This window comes from Danio rerio, chromosome 1 (genome assembly GCF_052040795.2).
Source record: "Danio rerio strain M-AB ecotype USA chromosome 1, GRCz13ab, whole genome shotgun sequence".
Lineage (NCBI taxonomy): Eukaryota > Metazoa > Chordata > Actinopteri > Cypriniformes > Danionidae > Danio > Danio rerio.
In genome coordinates, this window is record NC_141021.1 from 31,875,504 (window position 1) to 31,895,706 (window position 20,203).

At 36.8% G+C, this 20,203-nt stretch overlaps 2 protein-coding genes across 11 annotated transcripts in view; one reads left to right on the top strand and one right to left on the bottom strand.

The window, feature by feature from the left end:
- The first annotated feature begins 3,351 nt into the window (after positions 1–3,351).
- On the top strand, positions 3,352–6,900 carry cryaa (crystallin, alpha A). Its single transcript, NM_152950.3, is given in 3 exon segments — positions 3,352–3,648; positions 4,094–4,216; positions 6,394–6,900. Coding segments are annotated over 3 exon segments (522 nt in total). The 5' UTR covers positions 3,352–3,456; the 3' UTR covers positions 6,601–6,900.
- A 1,565-nt stretch (positions 6,901–8,465) lies between these two features.
- The window catches only part of hsf2bp (heat shock transcription factor 2 binding protein), a 44,431-nt gene continuing 32,693 nt past the window's right edge, over positions 8,466–20,203 (bottom strand). For 4 of the 10 annotated variants that reach the window (XM_087236191.1, XM_087236195.1, XM_087236194.1 and 1 more), the window contains 2 exons: positions 17,586–17,770; positions 8,466–8,885 (listed from right to left, as the gene is read on the bottom strand). In XM_087236191.1, the coding sequence (XP_087092317.1) occupies positions 8,850–8,885; positions 17,586–17,770 (221 nt within the window). In that variant the 3' untranslated portion in view covers positions 8,466–8,849. 10 annotated transcript variants of the gene reach the window in all.

The window sequence follows — 20,203 nt, forward strand, 5'->3', positions numbered from 1 at the left end:
ATTTTTGTTGTATTTTGGATTATTCTAGCCTTCTTATCTCTCTATTTATAAAAATGTTTGTAAATTGCTATATAACAAAGAAATAAGTAGATACTGTTTGCTTCAAATATGTTTTGATTAACCTTTTTTTTTTGTCTGGAGGATCTATTCGAGAACACAGTGAGTGTTTAGATTTTCAAGATGTATTATTTTTAACTGAACACTTTGTTCCATTTCTGGCCTCCATTCAATGCTTATTTACTACAAAGATACTGAAGCATAAAAGATAAAGGTGTTTTCATTCTCCCTTTAGTCTTGATTAAAGTGTATTTTTATCTCAAGCTCTTGCGTTAGTTCTGTTCATGACGCTGTTCACTGAGAGAAAGCTTCAAACAAAAGCTGCTGACTGAGCTAAAACCTGGCCAAAGAATAAACCATCCATCCGGTGGCCTGCCTGGTCACCCATCCTAACTCCACTGACCAGTGCACCCCTCCTATGGCTGAGGTCTGTTTGCCAACTCTGAGTCTGTGGTGTGGAAAACGGACCTGCTGGTGGTTTACAGTTAAGCCTCACCAGCGTGCCAAGTAAAAGCCCCTAGGGATTACTCTAATGCTGCCTGACAAACCAGAGGGGAAGTCATCACATCTAGGATCGGAATTATCAGTTCAGAGCTGCACTGGTCCAACTGATAACTCTAGATGAGTTAAATGTTCCACACATAACACCTTACAATGCCTTTGCAAAGCCATTTTTTTATGTGTATCACTTACAAAGTACACTATATATACTTATTACAAGTTTAAGTAGATACATATATATTAAGCAAATTTATAGAATTTATGTAGTGTGCATTAGTTCAAAATTTACTTGCCCTTATATTAAACATCTTTACCCATCACCTACCTCTGTTTTCTCTTGACTTTCAGCATCCCTTCCCCAACCATACTCTATACCTTTTAACCCAATTCCTACATAAATCAGAGGGTGGGGGAGCGTGTTGGAATGGGGTTATGCGCTGCGCTTGGACCCCAATCTCCCTCTCTATGTTTATAAAGGGAATAATACAAGTTAGGGTTTATTTACAAACTCAGGACCCTCTCCCAGGACCTCATGCCTAATTTGCATATTCTATTCAGTCAAATATCTGTGTGTGAACTCCTGAAACTCAAATTTTCCAGTGCACATTTGTGTGATTCTGAGGACAAAGTCAACAAAGAAAACCTTATTGCCTGTAGACATTCATGTGCAATATTACTCAACCTCCACAAGTCTTTCAATAAAGTTCTTAAAAAGCCTTTACTGGAATTGTGGCTCATTCATCACTTGAAAAATCTTCATGTTTCTATGTTGTTCATATTGTCACTTGTTTCATGAATCAAGCTTCAGTGGATTTGGATGTATTCCTTGTGTTTATTGTCCTACAACAGCAAAGCGTTCATATATCAAGACTTTCCCACGCCCACATTTGACTTTAAAGATGATGTTCTTCTGCTTCCATTCCCTAAGGGGTACAATGATACATGGGTCCACAAAGCTGCAGCATGGACAAATCAATCCATAATACATTTCCTTTTTTTTTAAATAAATGTTAGCGTATTATAGTCAGCTTTAATGTCAGCAGTGTCCTGGCATGATGTCCATGCTAGTATAGTTTTTATTCCCTCAATCATTCATCACTGGGAAATACCCATACACTCATTCACACACATACATACAGACAATTTTAGCTTACCCCAATTCACCTGTACTGCATGTCTTTGGACGTGTTGGGGAAACCGGAGCACCCGGAGGAAACCCACACGGATGCCAGGAGAACATGCAAATGCCACAGAAAAGTCAACTGACCGAGTCGAGGTTCAAACCAGCGACCTTGCTGTGAGGTGACAGCGCTACCCACTACGCCACCCCATCAAGCCTAAAGTTTTTATAGCCCTTGAAATGTTTTTCTATTTCATAAGTTCATCTTGTAAGCATTAAATTGAGGGTTTTTCCTTCACTGCTTTGATCAAATATTTTAATTCCTTTGGTGATACTGCCTAAGATCCTTAAAGTTTTTCTGGTTAAACACATTTCAGTCTATTGGCAGCCATGTAAAGAAACTTTTTATTGTCTTACTGTTGCCAAAAACGAATAAATAAAAAACTTGGCGACACAGTGGCACAGTGGGTAATAACGCAAGAAGGTCACTTGTTAGAGCCTCGGCTGTGTCAGTTGGCATTTCTGTGTGGAGTTTGCATGTTCTCCCTGTGTTGGCATGGGTTTCCTGCAGCTGCTCCGGTTTCCCCCACAGTCCAAAGACATGCGCTATAGGTGAGTTGACTAAGCTAAATATGTTTGTAGTGCATGTGTGTGAATGAGTATTTGGGTGTTTCCCAGTGATGGGTTACAGCTAAAAGGGCATCTGCTGTGTAAAATATATGCTGGATAAATTGGCAGTTCATTCCACTGTGGCGACCCCTGATTAATAAAGGGACTTAGCCGAAAATAAAATAAATGAATGAATGTTTTGTGATAATAAATTTGATTTGGGCAGATCTCCTACTTAGCTTAATCACATGCATGGAATATATTTATTTAGTGTGGTAAGCTAATTAACATAATGACTTCAAAACAGCAGTTTTGAATAACAGTTCAGTAAGTATGGCAAAACAATAAATCTTATTACTCCTAATTTGTCCTTAAAGTGTCATTTTTAATATGGCAATAAACGATCTTCAGAGAAACTTGCATTGGTAAATAGTTTCAGCCTATGCATATGTAGTTATTCAAACTGTAATGACTATTTTACAGTATTATATGTTTATAATAGTTTGATCCAATAAATCCAGATTTATATGCTTTTCAACATAAAATTGTGAAATGCACAGAATGTACATATACAATACATTTCCTACAATAATGCTCTCTTTTCTATTAATAGTGTGCATTCAGTGCAGGATGTTATGTATTTATTTTCTGTAGTGCAAACTTTTTCAAAGAATTTTCCAGTCTAAGCTTTTCAGTCAAGAAAAAAAAAGGCGTCTGATTATCTGTGATATTTTAAATAATTAGCTCTTAAATCTGGTGAACCAAGTGGCCACAACACATTAAATACTGACGTTCTACAGCCATGTAGCTTCATCTGGTCTGGTTTGTTTTGGCAGGCACTTATTTTCCGGTGATAGTTGGCCACAAGAGTATTGTCTGAGCCATTCAGTGCTAGACTGTCATTCTCAGGTCAGAATCCACCCCACTGATTCTGCTGACAACACTGTTCCCACCATGAGATAATGCCATTCCAGAGAGATCCATTTGTAAGCCCCTCTTTCTGCAGCACAGGTATATAACCAGGGCTCTGCCTCCACTAAGGCCGGCACACATCATTTGGGGATCTTTGTACTGTACTAGCCTCTATTAGCCTCCTACTTGCGTTCAGTTCACATCTTTTGTTCATCAGGTGCAATAAGTTACAGTAAGGAGTTACCAGGTCTGACATTATGGATATTGCGATCCAACACCCTTGGTTCAGACGCACACTGGGCTACCCCACCCGACTCTTTGATCAGTTCTTTGGAGAAGGCCTGTTCGATTATGACCTATTCCCCTTCACCACTTCAACTGTCAGCCCTTACTATCGACACTCACTCTTCCGCAACATCCTGGACTCCTCCAACTCAGGTGTCTCTGAGGTATTGAAATACTTTATTGCTAATTGAGAGAATATTTTGATTTACTAACTTAAATGATGCTGAAAACCACTATGCGGGAGCGGGGTGAAGGTTGTGTGTGCGGGGGTCTGGGGGGATTCATATACTAAAAAAATTAAAGTATAAGAATCCTTAAAGTTTTTCCTTCAGAAATGAAATTGAAGTGAATCATAAAAATGAAGCAAGATAATGGACAAGATTCAAATTCAGACTAAATTGTGCAAACTAACAAAGCTGACAGATACAGTGCTATAAACAAATATTTAGAAATTTAAGTACATTTAATCCATCTAATGACAAACTTTATTGAAATTTAACCAAATCACCAGCAAGAAGTTTTGGATTTACCTCCAATTATATGCTCTAAAATAAGCTGTTTTAAAGTTGATGTCCAACACTTTTTCTCTTTTGCTTACTATTTCTCCAGGTGAGGTCTGACAGAGAAAAATTTACAGTTTATCTGGATGTGAAACATTTCTCTCCTGATGAGCTCAGTGTCAAGGTGACAGATGACTATGTGGAGATCCAGGGCAAGCATGGAGAAAGACAGGTGAGCTCACAGATCATTAGTACATAACAGTTAAGGAATTCATGGCGTCACAGTGATGCAGTGGGTTGCACAATTGCCTCACAGCAAGAAGGTCGCGGATTCCCACCCTGGCTGGGTCATTTGGCATTTCTGTGTGGAGTGTGCATGTTCTCTATGTGTTCACGTGGGTTTCCTACGGGTGCTCTGTTTTACCCCACAATCCAAAGACATGCGCTATGGGTGAATTGGGTAAGCTAAATTGTCTGCTCCATTGCAGGATCCACTGCGTAAAGCAAATGCTGGTTCATTCTGTTGTGACGACCCCTCATTCCTTGTTGTATATTGTAATATTGCTTTGTTCATATTTGACTCTTCAGGCAAAGATGTGCAAACAAAGATTTTTATAACTATCTGTTCGCCAAAATAGTGCAGAATATACTGACATCCATGTCACACTAGGTCATCTGAACCGTGCATGAGTGCATTTGACCACTCAGTTCTCGTTTGTTTAACTAGTGTGAGTGCTCCGTGTGTTAATAGCACCGGAAGAATTACAGTATTTTGAATTACTGGATGTGAAATGACTTAAAATAATAAAGCAGAGTGTGAATAAATCAGGAACAATTTATGATAACAGTACATGAATATAGATGTACTAATATGTAAACTAACATTACATTATTATGAATTAATGATAAGGCATGTGCTAATCATAAACTATTGTTAATGACAAGTCATATGAGTTTGAGTAAATAACGACCACCATTACTTGTTAGTACATGTTGTTAATTAATGTATTAATTAACATTTAAGTTTAAGCTAAATTTAAAATTAAATTTGTTAATGTATAATTATGTCATGACTTTACTTGGAGGGGCACATCACCATTAACTCATCCTTAACTCCTCATGAACTCCTGTGTTTAAACTGTTGATGTTGACAAACGTTTTCTTTTGTTATTTAGTGTAAACACGCTAGACGGACATGCATAAGGAGTTCATGAGTAGATAAGAATGGGTTAATAATAATGTGCCCCTCCGAGTATAGGCATGATATAATTATAAATTAGCATATCATGAGTTCATAATGGTTAAATTAAGCGTAAACTAATGGAGTAATTAACACATTAATAGACAAACAATCTTGTACTAAAAAGTGATTGAGGTAGTTGTTGTTCACACATGAACTCTTGTGACTCATGTTGAAGTTAAAGTTAGTTCATGCTTAGCGCATGCATTAACAAATCATAAGCCCATAATAAAGTAATGTTTAGTTAATATAATAAAAACACATCATTATTTATGTACTGTTATTGTAAAGTGCTACAAATAAATCAATGTACTTCTAAGTATAAAAGTTCTACATTTCAAATTTCTAAATATAAAAAAGAAATAAAAATATAGTGTTTTGGTTCCCCTAGCGTCCTGAGCCCACATGCCTAGCACCCCTGATTCTAATGCAGCTGAGTGTTCTATTGAATTCAAGCAACTATTATGCAAATAAAACAAGTAAATCACATTCTGAGGAACTTGAATGATCTGAAATGTATATGACACAAGGAGTGTGCCTTTTTACAAAGAAAAAAAAAGCCCTTTACAATTATTTCAACTTTAATCATTATTTAAATGATTCAGAACAAATTAACAACAAAATGTATAACATAATATATAACAACACTATCACCTCATACTGTATCTATATCTGTTTTTGTCTCACTTTAGATTTTATTCTTCTCTTTTTTATTTATATTCCAAATCTCTTAAGCCACTTTTTCATAGGTTCTGGGCTAAGCAGGTTCATGTTGTTCTAATCAGGAATAAAACTATATTGATCCAAAAGTAAACTGAACTAATTTGTGAAGTTCAGACCAATTTAGGCTTTCTTTAGAGCTAAAGTTTTGACAAAAAAAAAAGAAATGAAGGCTACTTCTCAATTTTTTTTTTTACAATACTTTATTATTTACAAATGTATTCCTCATTATATTCATTTAGCAGAGTTAATCCTGAACATAATTTATTAAAGTAAAAAAAGAGCTTTGCAGATAGAAACCAGGTGCGCCTTGATGTGTAGTATTTAAAATTTTCTCAGGTAATCTCTAATAAAGTGAAGAGTTAGTAACATCTCAAATGGGCTTAAACTGTAAATAGGTGTTACCTTTTACATTCGTTTTTAAGCGTTTCTGTTGGTTGGCTGCACAGGATGATCATGGCTACATCTCCCGTGAGTTCCATCGCCGCTACCGCCTGCCTTCCAATGTGGACCAGTCTGCTATCACCTGCACACTGTCTGCTGATGGCCTGCTCACTCTTTGTGGACCCAAGACAAGTGGCATAGATGCTGGCCGTGGAGATCGCACCATCCCTGTTACCCGCGAGGACAAGAGCAACTCAGGCTCTTCCTCCTAGACAGGCTGAACCCACAGCCAGGTGGTGGTATGGAGGTGTGAGTGGGGCTGAATGGGGGGCCTAGGCTTTAATTTCAGAGGGCATCTAAAGGTGGATTCAAGCAAATCCTCTATTTGTTTATCACTAAGCAAGTCCCTCCTCCCACCTCCGGGTGTCAGTGTATATCTGGCCCTATATTCTTTCATTTGACTACACTAGCTAATAATCTTCATAATCCACTATGATTGTTTTATTTTTTCCTTATATGCTACTCACACAGGAAATGGACCAGGCTGATTGGATGACAGTCACAATATCATTTCGTATATATATATATATATATATATATATATATATATATATATATATATATATATATATATATATATATATATATATATATAAGCATCTGTCCCACTTTCCAGTCGGCAGTTAAGTGACAAGCAATTCTGAATTCTACAAGCTTCTGATTTTGACCAACCTGGTGACAGAGTAAAAGTGATCATTATTTAAATGCATATTTCTTTTGCTGTAGAGAACACATAGTTCTGAGAAGGGATGTCAACAGGGGTTTAAGAGCTTATTTAAAAAAAAAAATTTCTGTTTGACGACTTAATCCAAAAGAGATTTTATAACTGGCACCAGTCAAACCTCCGCTTTCTCCCTAACCTGTGTCAAGACCTCTTTTGTCATCGACTCTTTCTCGTCTTGTAGGGTTAGCCTTGTTCTACTGATAACTGACTCCACATGGGGCCATAAAAAGTGATCAAAGATAATAAAGATGTAACCTTAACCTTTCAGAAAATTGTGTTTGTTTCTTACTATATATGATGCAATTTTACAAGTCACAGAAATATAAAATCAAGCCACAGAACACATATGGGATAATGTGTATGCAATTTGTTTACAATGTTTTTAGACACTTTTAAGTGTTGAAAGTGTCTTATAGCAGTGGTACTCAAACGTTTTACAACAAGTACCACCTCAGAGAGTATTGTCTCTTCAAGTACCTCCATGACCAGCATGTAAATACAGTAGAATATATAGAATGGCGTTATTCAGCTACAGCTCTGCACAGTTAAAAAAAAAGGTTTATTTCTGAAAATAAATTGTGATATTTATAGAATATTTAATATTATCTGCTCCTTTTTTCAATGTGACTGTGCTTACAGTTAAAACTATGTAAATATTTTTTAAAGTAAAAAAAGTTAGGCTACTACCCTTAAAAAGTAAAAAAACAACACAAACCAGTGCTATGGTTAAATGTAAAGTATAGTGAACAAGGGAGTTACACTCATCAGCAATAACCTGTAGGTGCTCACGCTAAAATAATGAAGAAAATCATTATTTTCTTCCACCTCCTGCATCGGTGGTCAGTTTCTCGAGTTACACTTCCCCCTCCTGGGAGCCCTTTACCAGTATGGCGGCGGTATTGACACATGCGTGACTCATTTGTTATATGTATGTTGCTTTTTTAGATTGTTCAATAAAGGAGATTACGTGTGCCAGTGGTCAGTGCCGTAAGGCTTCATGCAGGACTATGTTCACAAACTACTCAACAAGTGTCTTAAGTTTACAGAAAACTATAAAGCAATAAATTGCAATTTTGACCGTTTTTTTTCTTAAATTGAGATGCTGCTGCTAACATTAATTTAGAGATGCAACCTTTTCAGTTTCAAACTGCTCTCTGCACATCAGCAATTTTAATCTTGTTTTACAGCTGTGCACTTGTTTTACATTGCTACAATTCTACAAAACATGCTGTTAATAAACAAAATTCATATTACATTTTAAACATTGTAAAACGACACTAATAAGCAATGGGAAAGGCGTTGTGTCACTACATACATTATCAGGAAAATGATAAAACGACAAACTCAGATAAATAATGTTTTTATGGTCATGTTTTTATTAATCCTGTTGAATCAAATGAAAGGAGTTTAATCTTCTGTAATCCTAAGCTATAAGGATTTTCCATAGATTGGCAATTCCTGGGTTTTTTGTGGCCGGTGCACCAAGGGCTCCTTACCCTGCTGGTTCCAGTCAGGTCTTCAGGTCATTTGTTCCCTTCCCTGCCTGCCTGTGTCAAGCTCCCTACACTGACTGACCCTTTAGTTTGCCTTTCTGCCTCTCCCTGGACTATTGGATGCCATCTTTTGTGTGAATCTATCCTTCAGTCAAGCTGTCAAGTCAAGCATGCTTTGCTCAATACAGTATGTTTCGTGTGTTGCTATTATTGTCTAATTGTGGTTGGAGCTCAACTTTGGAGGTCATCGTCCCACCAGAACAGAGTTTGGACACCGCTGCTTGAAACACAAGCACATTGTATATGAGCATGTTTCTTGTCTTTCATATGGAGGCTGCACTTTGGGTGGCTCTTTGCCTCCATGCTGTGCATTTAAAATCCTTTAACGGACAACAAGACATTGATTATCTCTTGCTTGAACTAGAGGTCTGCATAAGGAATCTGCATGTAAGATCTCCTGTAAGATTTTATTCCACACCCGACTGCTCCTGCCATATATTCAGCCTCTGCCGTATATTCACCCACTGCCCGACCCGACCTGTCTTCTACCCCACTGGACCGTTCCTGCTAAATTTAGATCTGGTTTCCAAAATCTCAGGTTTAAATTGGGTACTACCAAAAGTGACAGATAATAGATAAAACTTTATGTTGTGCAAGAATTGTAGGCTAAATGTAAGTTTTGTTTGCCCCTTTATGATAAACATGAGTGTGTTTCAGTCTTGTGACTGCTAAAGGGTAAAACTTTAAGGTATTATCACATTACGCAAAGTTTTTTTTTTCATTTACGTCTATGACGCATGAAAAAGTCTCCCATATATCAAACTTGCCTTATGTTGTTCCCCTAACAGTAAACTGACCATTTTCTAAAGCAAGCTGAAGGACAGCACATCTTCATTTTGCTCTACCATGTTGGAATGGGTGTCAAGGGTGGACAATGGGTGTCCAAATCCTGATTCGATTACATTTTCGATTCTAAAGGCACGATTCAATTCGATTTTCGATTATGAATAATTAATTAACTAATGACCAATTAATTATTTGTTGCCTACCGTTTAAACTACCTGACCTGGATGGTTTTTGTTTTACCCATAAACAAATCATACAGTAAATAAATAAAGGCAAGATACACACATAATTGCCACCTGTCAATCACGTTTTCTGCGGGACTCGTGAATAGGCAGTGATCTGTGTTGTTATATTGGCGTCGGTAAAAAAGACGCACAACCAACAGGAACCAGCCAACAGTATCTGAGGTGTGCGCTAAAATGACTAAGTACAAATGAGTGAAAGATTGAAGCAGTCCTCTGACTGCCTGGACCTGCTGTCTCGAGCGAATGGCTGTGAGTGCATCTGTGTCTGTGTGGTCACGTGATGTGCATTTTCAGAGGTAGAGAGGAAGGAGGGCTGCTCAGAAATGCTACACGCCACTGTGTATGTCAAATTGTTGTCGTTCTAAAATGCCATTTAAAAACAAAGACAGTGTAAACAGGGCCTGAGTGTGTTCTTTTCTCGAGCGGATTTGCAACGGCGGCGGGCAGGGGATCGCGATGCCGGTGTTGTCTATCGGACGAACCGTACGTAATACGTACATAGCAGAGCTTGCAAAACTGTGTTTTTTTTTTTTGTCGACAACACAAACGTTGTCAACATAACTCACTGGAAATCCAAAATGCTTACACACCGGCGACTTCATTGAAAGAGGAGAGGGTTTAAGTTCTGTCGACAGGTCTCCTGCTTCTGCAGTTTAACAAGCACTTCAACAAGCCTGTTTTTTTCCCGCTTGGCAAGCCAAGCTGACGTGACATGGGGGCGTGGCAGCATCGACGATTCTATTTTTTGATTCGATAATCGAAATTGAGCATAAATTTAGATCGATTTCGATTAAAAATCAAAATCGCGACCCCCCTACATGTTGGTAATGCCTGCTCTGAGGACCGTTTTGCAGATGATTCACGCACAGAAAAATGCATGTGCAGAAAGCGCTGGTCCATGCTTTTATCATGTGTAACAGTCGTGAGCGCTGGCTTTACCGATGCTCAATAAGAATGAGGAAATCACAGCTATCAGATATGCTGCTCCGAATTAATGTCGGGACTCGGGAGCATTATATTGTTAGACCACCCACTCCCAATCAAATGACACCAGAGTTACCGACCAGTACCGGGTTTTATTCAGAAAAGTATTACCACGCCGCAAGAAATCTACAGCTGTGGGAATGCAGACCTATAGTCTGATAGTCAAAGACATATTTCTTGAGGCTTGTAAGTTTCATTCAAGAACTGATGTGATCATTAAAAATAATGTGCATATTTTCTTTAAAAAATGATCTTTAAAAAAATGACATTCTGGATTTATTATAAGATATTGAGAACATTTCACTAATAAAATGAAGATATAAATTTCAATTATTTCTTGAACCAAACTGGTGCAATTATTAGGCTTGATTTGACTATTAAATTAAGCTAAAAAAAAAAGGCTTTGTTTATCTCAAGTGAATTGACTCAATGATATGGATTTGATTGAGATGTTTGATTCAGATGTTTGCACAATCTCAACAATGCCAGTGATCAGACAACATTTTGAAGGAGCAGACCAACAGTGAGCATGTTAAGAGGTAAGCATTGACAGTTTTTTTATTTTAGCTCATGTAACTCAATAGCTTGTTCAGGAGCTTAGATTTACACTGATATTTTTAACCACCCAACCATATTTGATTTGTTTGTATGTTCACTGTGAATTATATATTAAAATTGTACAAATATTTTACGTTGCAATTTTGAACAGTAGTGATCAGCCAACAGGGTGGAAGAACAACAGGCCTCTTTGTAATACTAGCTTATTAGCTATACCTCTTAGCTATTCAATAGCTTTTATAGATTTTGTATGTGTGAAGTCATATATAATTTGCCATATTAAATTTCTATATGGGGCATTGTGTTTCTTTGTTTAAACAAAGTCAGTTTCATGTTTATAACATAGTAATAAAATGTATAATGAATAATATTCTACAAACTTAACAAATAACTATTTTTATGATTGTAAAACCTCTACAACATACTGCCTTCTGAAAACTCAAAAGCCTACATTAATTATGCATTTATAAATAATACTGTAAATACTAATATTTGCTTTCTTCATTTTTTAAATGAAATCAGAGATGACAAGAGCTGTTGTCTTCTGTTGCTGGCCAATTTGTATAAAAAAGAAGAGCTTATCCAGGAGTACAATTTAAGTGTCTTAAACCAGCTAAAATACATAGTTTTCAGAAAATGGCATTTAATATTTTTGCATTTTTTACAAAAACCAAAAATATAGCACAATCACTACATTGTTGAATGCACTATTCCTTGTATGAACATGTTTTTTTTCATAAATCTTTTTTTTCTTCTTTTTTTACTAGTATACATTTTGAAAACACCCTGTCAATTCTTAGTCAAAATACTTGATTTTATGTCATTTAGCATTTTGGACATTAAACATTTTGGAGAATTACTCTTCAGAGAGATACAAATGGTTTATTTCCTCATGTCTTTGCATAAAAACTATTGTAAGGAAGCCTTAAACCCATGAAATGTATAATTGCATAATAATAAATGTAATGTTTGTTTTACAGTGTGAGACTGCGGGTGCACAGACAACTGCTGCCTTGTTGGATGACCAACCACAAGTAATTCTGCATTGTCTTGGAGGATGAGTGAGGCATAGCTGGCTTGGAAAATCTTTTTAGAAATGCTGAACTGGATTTATAAAAATATTCCCTAAATTAAAATCAGCCAAAAACAACCTTATATTAGGTTCAGACACAAATCCACTGCTTCAACCTTTTGGTAAAATTTCAGTACCATTTTATGTGGTATACAATTTTGTCAGATTTTGTCTAAAATGTGACTATTCCTACTTACAAAAGAAAGTTTGAATGAACATTTTTTCCATTACATGCACTGTTAACTCTTACAGTAGATTATGCAGTAAATAACTGTAAAATAGCCAGTGTTTTGCTGTAATAACAGGAAACAGTATTTTACTGAAAAATGAGTAGGATTTGTATGAAATTGTGTAGTGCAAAGAATGAATAACAGTAATTAACTTTATGTAGCCATTACAGGTAGTAACTGTGACAATAAATGGTAAAATACTGTTCCACCAATACTGTCTCATCTACTCTGATGCTTTATGGTGCTATATAGAATATTGTATTTATCTTAATGCAAAAAACAATGGATTTAGACATTGACACATACACAGGATGTCTGTCTTTTTTCAAAAACAAAATTGTAAAAAAAAGTTTTTAGAATATGTTGGCCCTTAAAGGGAGCCAGGTGTTTAATTTGTTTACTTCTGAGTGCTATTGTTACGAAGGGTGTGACACAGAGGGATCCATTTGCAGTAAGTTTATTAAACACAGTTTAATAATAAGCACACAGTAGATACTGGTGTGCGAACTCACATGAAACACAGGCTTATAAGGTCGATAGGCTGGCGGCTGGCAATCATAAGTCGGTGTAGCAGGCATGGGTCAGAGGCAGGCGGCTGGGATCAAAGACGGTAATACAAAGCAAGGTTCTAGACAGGCGGCAGGCAAGGCAAGGTCAAGGAACAGTCCGGGTTAGCAACAGGAGATCAGGCAAGGATGAATAACGCTCAGTAATGTCAGCAAGGCAGAACAAGACTTCGCACTGAAGAGAGTGTGAGAGCTGCTTATATGCGTGTGAGTGCAATCAGGTTATCTGTGTCAGGTGTGCAGCAATCAGTGTCTGAATGGTGTGAAGATAACGTAATGTCAATAGTCCGGTGATGATGACCTCTGCTGGCCAGCGAGGGGAATGACTGGGACCGAGCCGGTGACAGCTCCATTCTCTGTTTAGCAGTTCAGATGCAGAGTCTGATGTTTTAATCCATAAATCTACAATGAGTAAGTAAAATGTGTTCAAATGTTTTTTAGGGTTTGTAAGTCTGTGTATTGACTTATATTGTTGTTATCTTGAACTGTGTACTTGAAGGCTACATTGTTAGCTAATTAGCCTCTCCTTATAAACTTCTTACAATACTTTCATTTAAGTATATTTATTCATTGGATATTGCTTATTTCCAAATGTACATTCTTTTTGGCAAAAAAAAAACAGAATTTATACACATAAAAACCATTAAATTCTAATCTCCTCAGTTAGTGAGCTGACGTGCACAAGAATCATCACAGGGATTCACAAACCTCTACTCTCAGGTCCCAGGTTGTTAATTTGTTGCTAAGTATTTTTCAGAGCTGTGTTTCCAACTGTGAATTCCTAAGGACAATAGAAATGTTTGTTTTCTTAAACAATTTTAAAGAGCCCATATTATGGGTTTTTGAAAATGACCTTCCATGTAGTGTGTAACACAGCTCTAAGTGAAGTGAAATATCCAGCTAAGGCTTAAATCTGTAAGTGTACAGTGTTTAAAACTGTTGATTCATCTATAAAAGAGTCAACTCATAATGCTTCAAATGAGTCGTCTTGATAACGATTCATTAGGTTTTTTGCGATGGCGCAGCTACGAAACACAAGTAGTTGCGCGGGCAAACCCGGGAGATTTGAAACTTGCAGCCCCGTCCACTAACACAAAAAAAAAAGCCATACACACACACAGACGCCAGTCGAATAAAGTCATGCTGTGCAGATGGATATTATTGACAGTCTCTACCCAAAGATGAAACTTTGAAGAGTCAGTGATTGAGGTTTATTTTAGCAAAAAATATCTCAGCAATATAGCCCAGCCTAGTGCAATGCTTCTGGAAACTACATGCTTACAACAAAGACTTCATCGGCCGTTTGTTAAAGGAAGGACCAGAAAAGAGAACTGATGGAAGGGACTATGTCAGAACATGGATCAGTGAATCATGAATCAGTTTCTTCCTCCATATCACAAGTGTAAGTATATGTGATTAAAATTGTTGCCTCTTTTACTGTAGCTAGCAAATTCTGTCTTTAGTTGTGTTTTGTTACTTGTAACCGCGAGTACTGTATCAGGTTAACTCGCTATATTCTCATATTGCGTGTAAAGCCACATTGAAAACGCGACGCATGCTGCTTTGTTTACGGATCATCAGCTGTTCCTACACACATGCAACGGTGAAGTTTCAAAATAGTTCAACTCAGGTTCGAGGTGAGTTGTCTAAATTGCACCCAGCAAGCTGAACTGGTGCTCTAGGCGAACGGCGATCACACCGCCCCAACCCGAAAGTGCATTCTCTGTTTTTGAATGTTTTGGTGTTGTGTCCTCTGTGGAGGAAGGTAATGTGTGTGTGTGTGTGTGTGTGTGTGTGTGTGTGTGTGTGTGTGTGTTGATCTCCTCGCCAGTTCTTAGAGTTTTTGCTCAATAAAATAGTTACTCGTCTGTATTTTCAAGTCCATCGTCTGTATTTACATTCACCCACTGGCAGCCAAAATTCACGCCTTACACTATAAAGCGTGTTTGCACTCTGACTACTTCTATATTGTTGATTAGCTGCTGGACATTTCACTCTGTCTCGTGCTGAAGGTTGTCAGTGTTAACCAATCGCAGTAGGCTGTCATCAGGCCAATCAATGCAGATTAGCTTCGTGCTAAGGAGGGGTTTGGGAACAAATGAATCACTGAACGATTCAAATGGGAGTCGCTGGGATAATTAGCTAAAAATAAATGCAGATTATAAGACCATGCAAGCGTTTTTTGACCTTGCATGCATATTAAACTGTTGTTAGAGACCCTTACAACCAAAATATTACCCTAATTCATGTATAATAGGGGCTCTTTAAGTAAATAATAATAAGATTGGATACTTTAGACTCTCTGTGTTGCCGAATTTATTTGAGTTTTGTTTTTATAATTATTTTAAAGTATGTGTGTGTATAATTTTGATATGCAAATTTTTTTACAATTATTTGAAACTTAAAAAAACTTTGTCTTTAACCTTATATTATTGTAGCCTTGTATATCAGAAGTCAAGTAATAAATTGATAAATCAGGTTATTTGTTTATTTTTTTATTATTACTACAGGTTTGGAAAAACATGAGGATTAGTGCTGAACAATTTTACATTTTTTTTTGCTTTGGATGGAGTTTGTTAATTAATTAATTTATATTGTTTTTTTTTATTAGATATGTGATAAATGTAGGCAGTTGCTTAAATGTTGTCAAACTCCGTTCCTGGAGGGCTGCAGCCAGCAGAGTTTAGTTCTCACTCTGCTTCAACATTACCTGTAGACTTCTAATAAGCCTCAATTAGTTTGATCAGGTGTGTTTGCTGTCAAAACAATAAAATACATGTGTCTGAAGAATTTATATGCTTTCTAATTTAATACCACTTCAGAATACTGATTTATAGTAACACTACAATAACTCTAAATGACATACCATTAATGTGTATGCAGTATGATGCTGTGAGTTGTAACACTATAGTACAGTAAGTAACTGTAAGCAGTTTCCAGTTAGTTGCTGCTACTGCTCTATTACAGTAACTGAAAGCACTGTTGCCAGCTACTCACTCTAATGGTTAAGTTACAGTAATTAACTGGCAACACTGTTGCCAGTTAGTCACTGTTATGGTTTAATTACATTAATTCACTGTCAACACTGGTGCCTGTTACTCACTGTAACCAAACCATTACAGTGAGTAGCTGGCAACAGAGTTGCCAGTATTATACTGTATAAAAGCCTGGTAAGGGCTAACAGTGTGGATAAATCACTTTTTTCAGAACTTAAAACTTCAGTAAATTCTTAATAGATTTGTTTAACATAACAAACCGTTTTGTTGTCAATGCAACCAAAAAAATGCAATGTGTATGTATTTCAATATAAATTATATATTTTTTATTTTATGATTGAGTAATTTTGATGAATAAATATGAGTAAATTGTGGTTGATTGGCTTAAATTAGAAAAGAACTTTTGACTAATAATATTAAAATCATCATCTATCACTCAAAAAAATTAACAAATTTTCACCTGATTTATTCAAGTAGGTTTTGCTGAAAAAAATCAAGTCTTGAAAACTACATGATTTTTAAGTAAATAGTAGATAAGAATTTTTTACAGTGTATGCTGGTGTTTACTGCATTGATTTAATGAATTTCTCCTTGCACTGAACCAACTGGATCATCAGAACAATCACCACAGATTAGTGTCATGCAAAGGAGTTGAGAAAAAATGAATTGCAAAATAAATCATATGGAAGTCTTTGGGTTAATTAGGTAAACAAAAATGCATATTTTGTAAAAATAAAAGTGTTTTTTGGCATTGTATGCATATCAGCATGTTGTTGGAAACCCCCAAAACCAAAATACGACCATTTATAATGCACAATAAGGGCTCTTTGATTAGCAGTAGTTTGGTTTTTTTAATTATTTATTCATTTTTGCGCAAGTATGAACATTTTTACAAATATAGCCTCTATTTGTAGTGATAAAATGTGTACTGACAAGGGGACTAGAGATACCTACTTTCACCATAGTAAAAAAGTATCTTATCAAAAATCAATGGTATAATTTTTTGTCTTCTCTATCAAAGACCCTATGTTCATGTCTCATAAAATGTTTTATGACCTTAGCTTTATTTCGAAAGAATTACCTAATTTCACCAATATTATATACACAACAGTATTATGCAATTTAAAGTAAAGTTTTTTAAGATGTACAGATGAACTTATCTGATTATCAGATTAAAGAAAAAAAAAACTTTTTGTGTATAACCTGAAAGATAATGTACCAACATGGAAAAGACTTTATACAATATAAGTAGATTGAAAACTGGTTATTTGTCAACAAAAGAAGCTTAAAATTGCTTCAGTTTTGTTGAAAATCCCTTATTAGGTTTCTTTGGTTGATTACACCAGGAACATGGGCAACTGTCATGGCATGGACAAGTAATCTAATCTAGACCCATAGAGTCTAAATTAAACCTAGACTGCCCTTTTTAATCCAAACACTGCTCCTTCTCTGTGAATGTAGTTTGGGAGTTTGTAAAACTAACCAGATCTTCCAGTGTCTCCTGGGCTGTTTGTTTGAGAGTGGGATGGCAGCTTGAAACTAGATGGTTGATACGACTGAGGGGGAAAGAGCGTCGAAAGTCAGTAGCCATGCCAGGCATGATTTCTCTTTCCAGTATTAAAGACTGAAGGAGCCTCAATGACTGCAGGCACACTTCTGGATCAGGGTCTGTGAGAGGAAGAAAACACATTTCGTTTTATCTCAAGAGGCTAGAGAGCATCATAGACTACTGTAGCCACAACATCAAACCCGAAACTGTGTTCTATCTTACCAGACAATGCTAGATCAAGGGATAAAACATATTTTTGTCCTCTTTCCTAATCAGCGACTTTGAGCTACTGATTATGTGATTTATTTAATATTAAATTGTAACATATAAAGCTGAACATTTTGAAAATTTTTACATGAAAAATACACCAACTACATTTTGCGAGCTGAGGTGCTTATATTAATTTTCTCAGACATATCAAAATAAGTGTACAAAGTAAGTACATACACACACACACACACACACACACACAAATATTTAAAAGGAGGAGAGACAGCAGTGGAAGACGAGAGAGGACCAGGGGCCTCATGTACGAAGACTTGCGTTGAATTCATACTAAAACATTGCATACGTAAAAAGCTGTCACTGTGTGTACGCAGTAAAAAAATCAGATGTATGAAACACTGCGTACACGTAATCCCACGCATAATCTCTTTGTACAATTTGGGGCACGTGTAGATTTTTAAATAAACTACTTGCAATACCTAAGTACAAAATTTTTTGAATACTTTTTAAACCAAAATTTCAAAACCATAATGCCCTTTTTGAAAAAACTTCTTTGACACAAGCTGTATTTTGTGAACTGTTACTGCAAAACTACACACAAATGTATCAGATTGAGCTTAGTTAGCACACAAAGAAGAAGAAGGAAAAAAAGTAGAAGAGGTCAAAGACACCAGAGAGGTGGAGAAAGAGGAGAAGAGAGAGGAAAAAGAACAAGAACAAAAAAAGGTCAAGGATGCCAGAGTGGTGGTGGAGGAGAAGGAAGAGAAGAGGTCAAGGACACCAGAGTGGTAGTGGAAATGAGAAAGAGAAGAAAATGAGAAGGAGGAAGAAGAAGAGGTCAAAAACACCAAAGTGATGGCAGAAGAGGAAAAAGAGAAGAAGAGGTCAGAGACACCCGAGTGGTGGAATAGGAAAAAAAAAAGAGGAATAAGAAAAAGAGGTAAAAGACACCAGAGTGGTTGAGGAAAAAGAGAATAAGAAGGAGAGGAGGAGGGAAGAAGAAGAAGAAGAGGTAAAGGAAACATAAGTGGTGATGAAGGAGGAGGACAAAGAAGAAGTCAAAGACATTAGAGTGGTGGCACAAGAGGAGAAAAGGAGAAGGAAGAAGAAAAAGAAGAGGAAGAAGAAAACGAAGGAGAGGGGGGAAAAGACGAAGAAGAGGAGATCAAGGACATCAGAGTGGTGCTGGAAAAGGAGAAGTAAGAGAAGAAGAGATAAAAGACACCAGTGGTGGCTAAAGAGAAGAAGAAGAGGAGGACGAGGGAGAAAAGAGAAGACGAAAAATAAGAAGTCAAAGACACCAGAGTGGTGGCAGAAGAGCAGAAGGAGAGAAGGAAAGCGAAGAGGTCAAGGACCCCAGAGTGGTGGTGGAAAAGGAGAAAGAAAAGAGGAGGAAGAAGAAGAAGAGGTCAAAAGCACCAGAGTGGTGGCGGTAGAGGAAGAAGAGAAGAAGAAAAGGTCAGAGTGGTGGTGGAAGAGGAGGAGTAGAAGAAGAAAAAGAGATCATCGGCTGTATCTCAATATGCATTCTTGTCTGTACTTGCGACCTTGTGTCCTCGTGAAATGTCATCAAACGTCACCGAAGTACTATTCCAGTTTAAAGTTGACATTTTGCCAAGTACAGATAAAAATCCCGGATGTGTGCTAGCTCTGCCCCTTTTTCCAAGGATGCTTCGAGAGGTGACTTGTGGGAACTTACAAAGCACAGGTGTCCCTGAATGCATTGCAGCGTAACCAGCAAATGCTAATGGCGGGGAGAAAACCCGCACAGTTTTAAAATGCTCGTTTGTTGTGTTACAAATTTAAGTTTTAAGAGTTTTTCAGGCGAGAATATAGTTGCTTTAAACTCAAATCTGCAGTGTATTTCTAAATATAGCACGTCTTGTGCTATCTTTAGAAAATTAAATTCACATTTACAGTGATTTATGTTTACATTTTCTTAAATCAAAAATCTACATTTATAATATTAATGGAATCATTTTATTTTTAATGCACAGTGAAACCGATGAATCCATGGAGAGGTAAGTGATGTTATAAAGTACACTGCTGTTCCATTTGAAGAAGTACCCAGCATGGGTCTTCGCGTCCTCTGTACTTCGCTTTTCCAATTCTGAACTTTTAAGGACGCAAGCCAGAACTTTGGGTACTTGTATTGAGAAACAGCCAAAGACACCAGTGGAGGTGGAACAGGAGAAGAAGAAGACGAGGAGGAAGAAAAAGAAGAAGAGGAAGAGTAGGAAGGGAAGTAGAAGAAGAGGTCAAAAACACCAGAGTGGTTGCGGTAGAAGAGAAGAAGGAGAGGAGGAAGAGAAGTAGAAGAAGAGGTC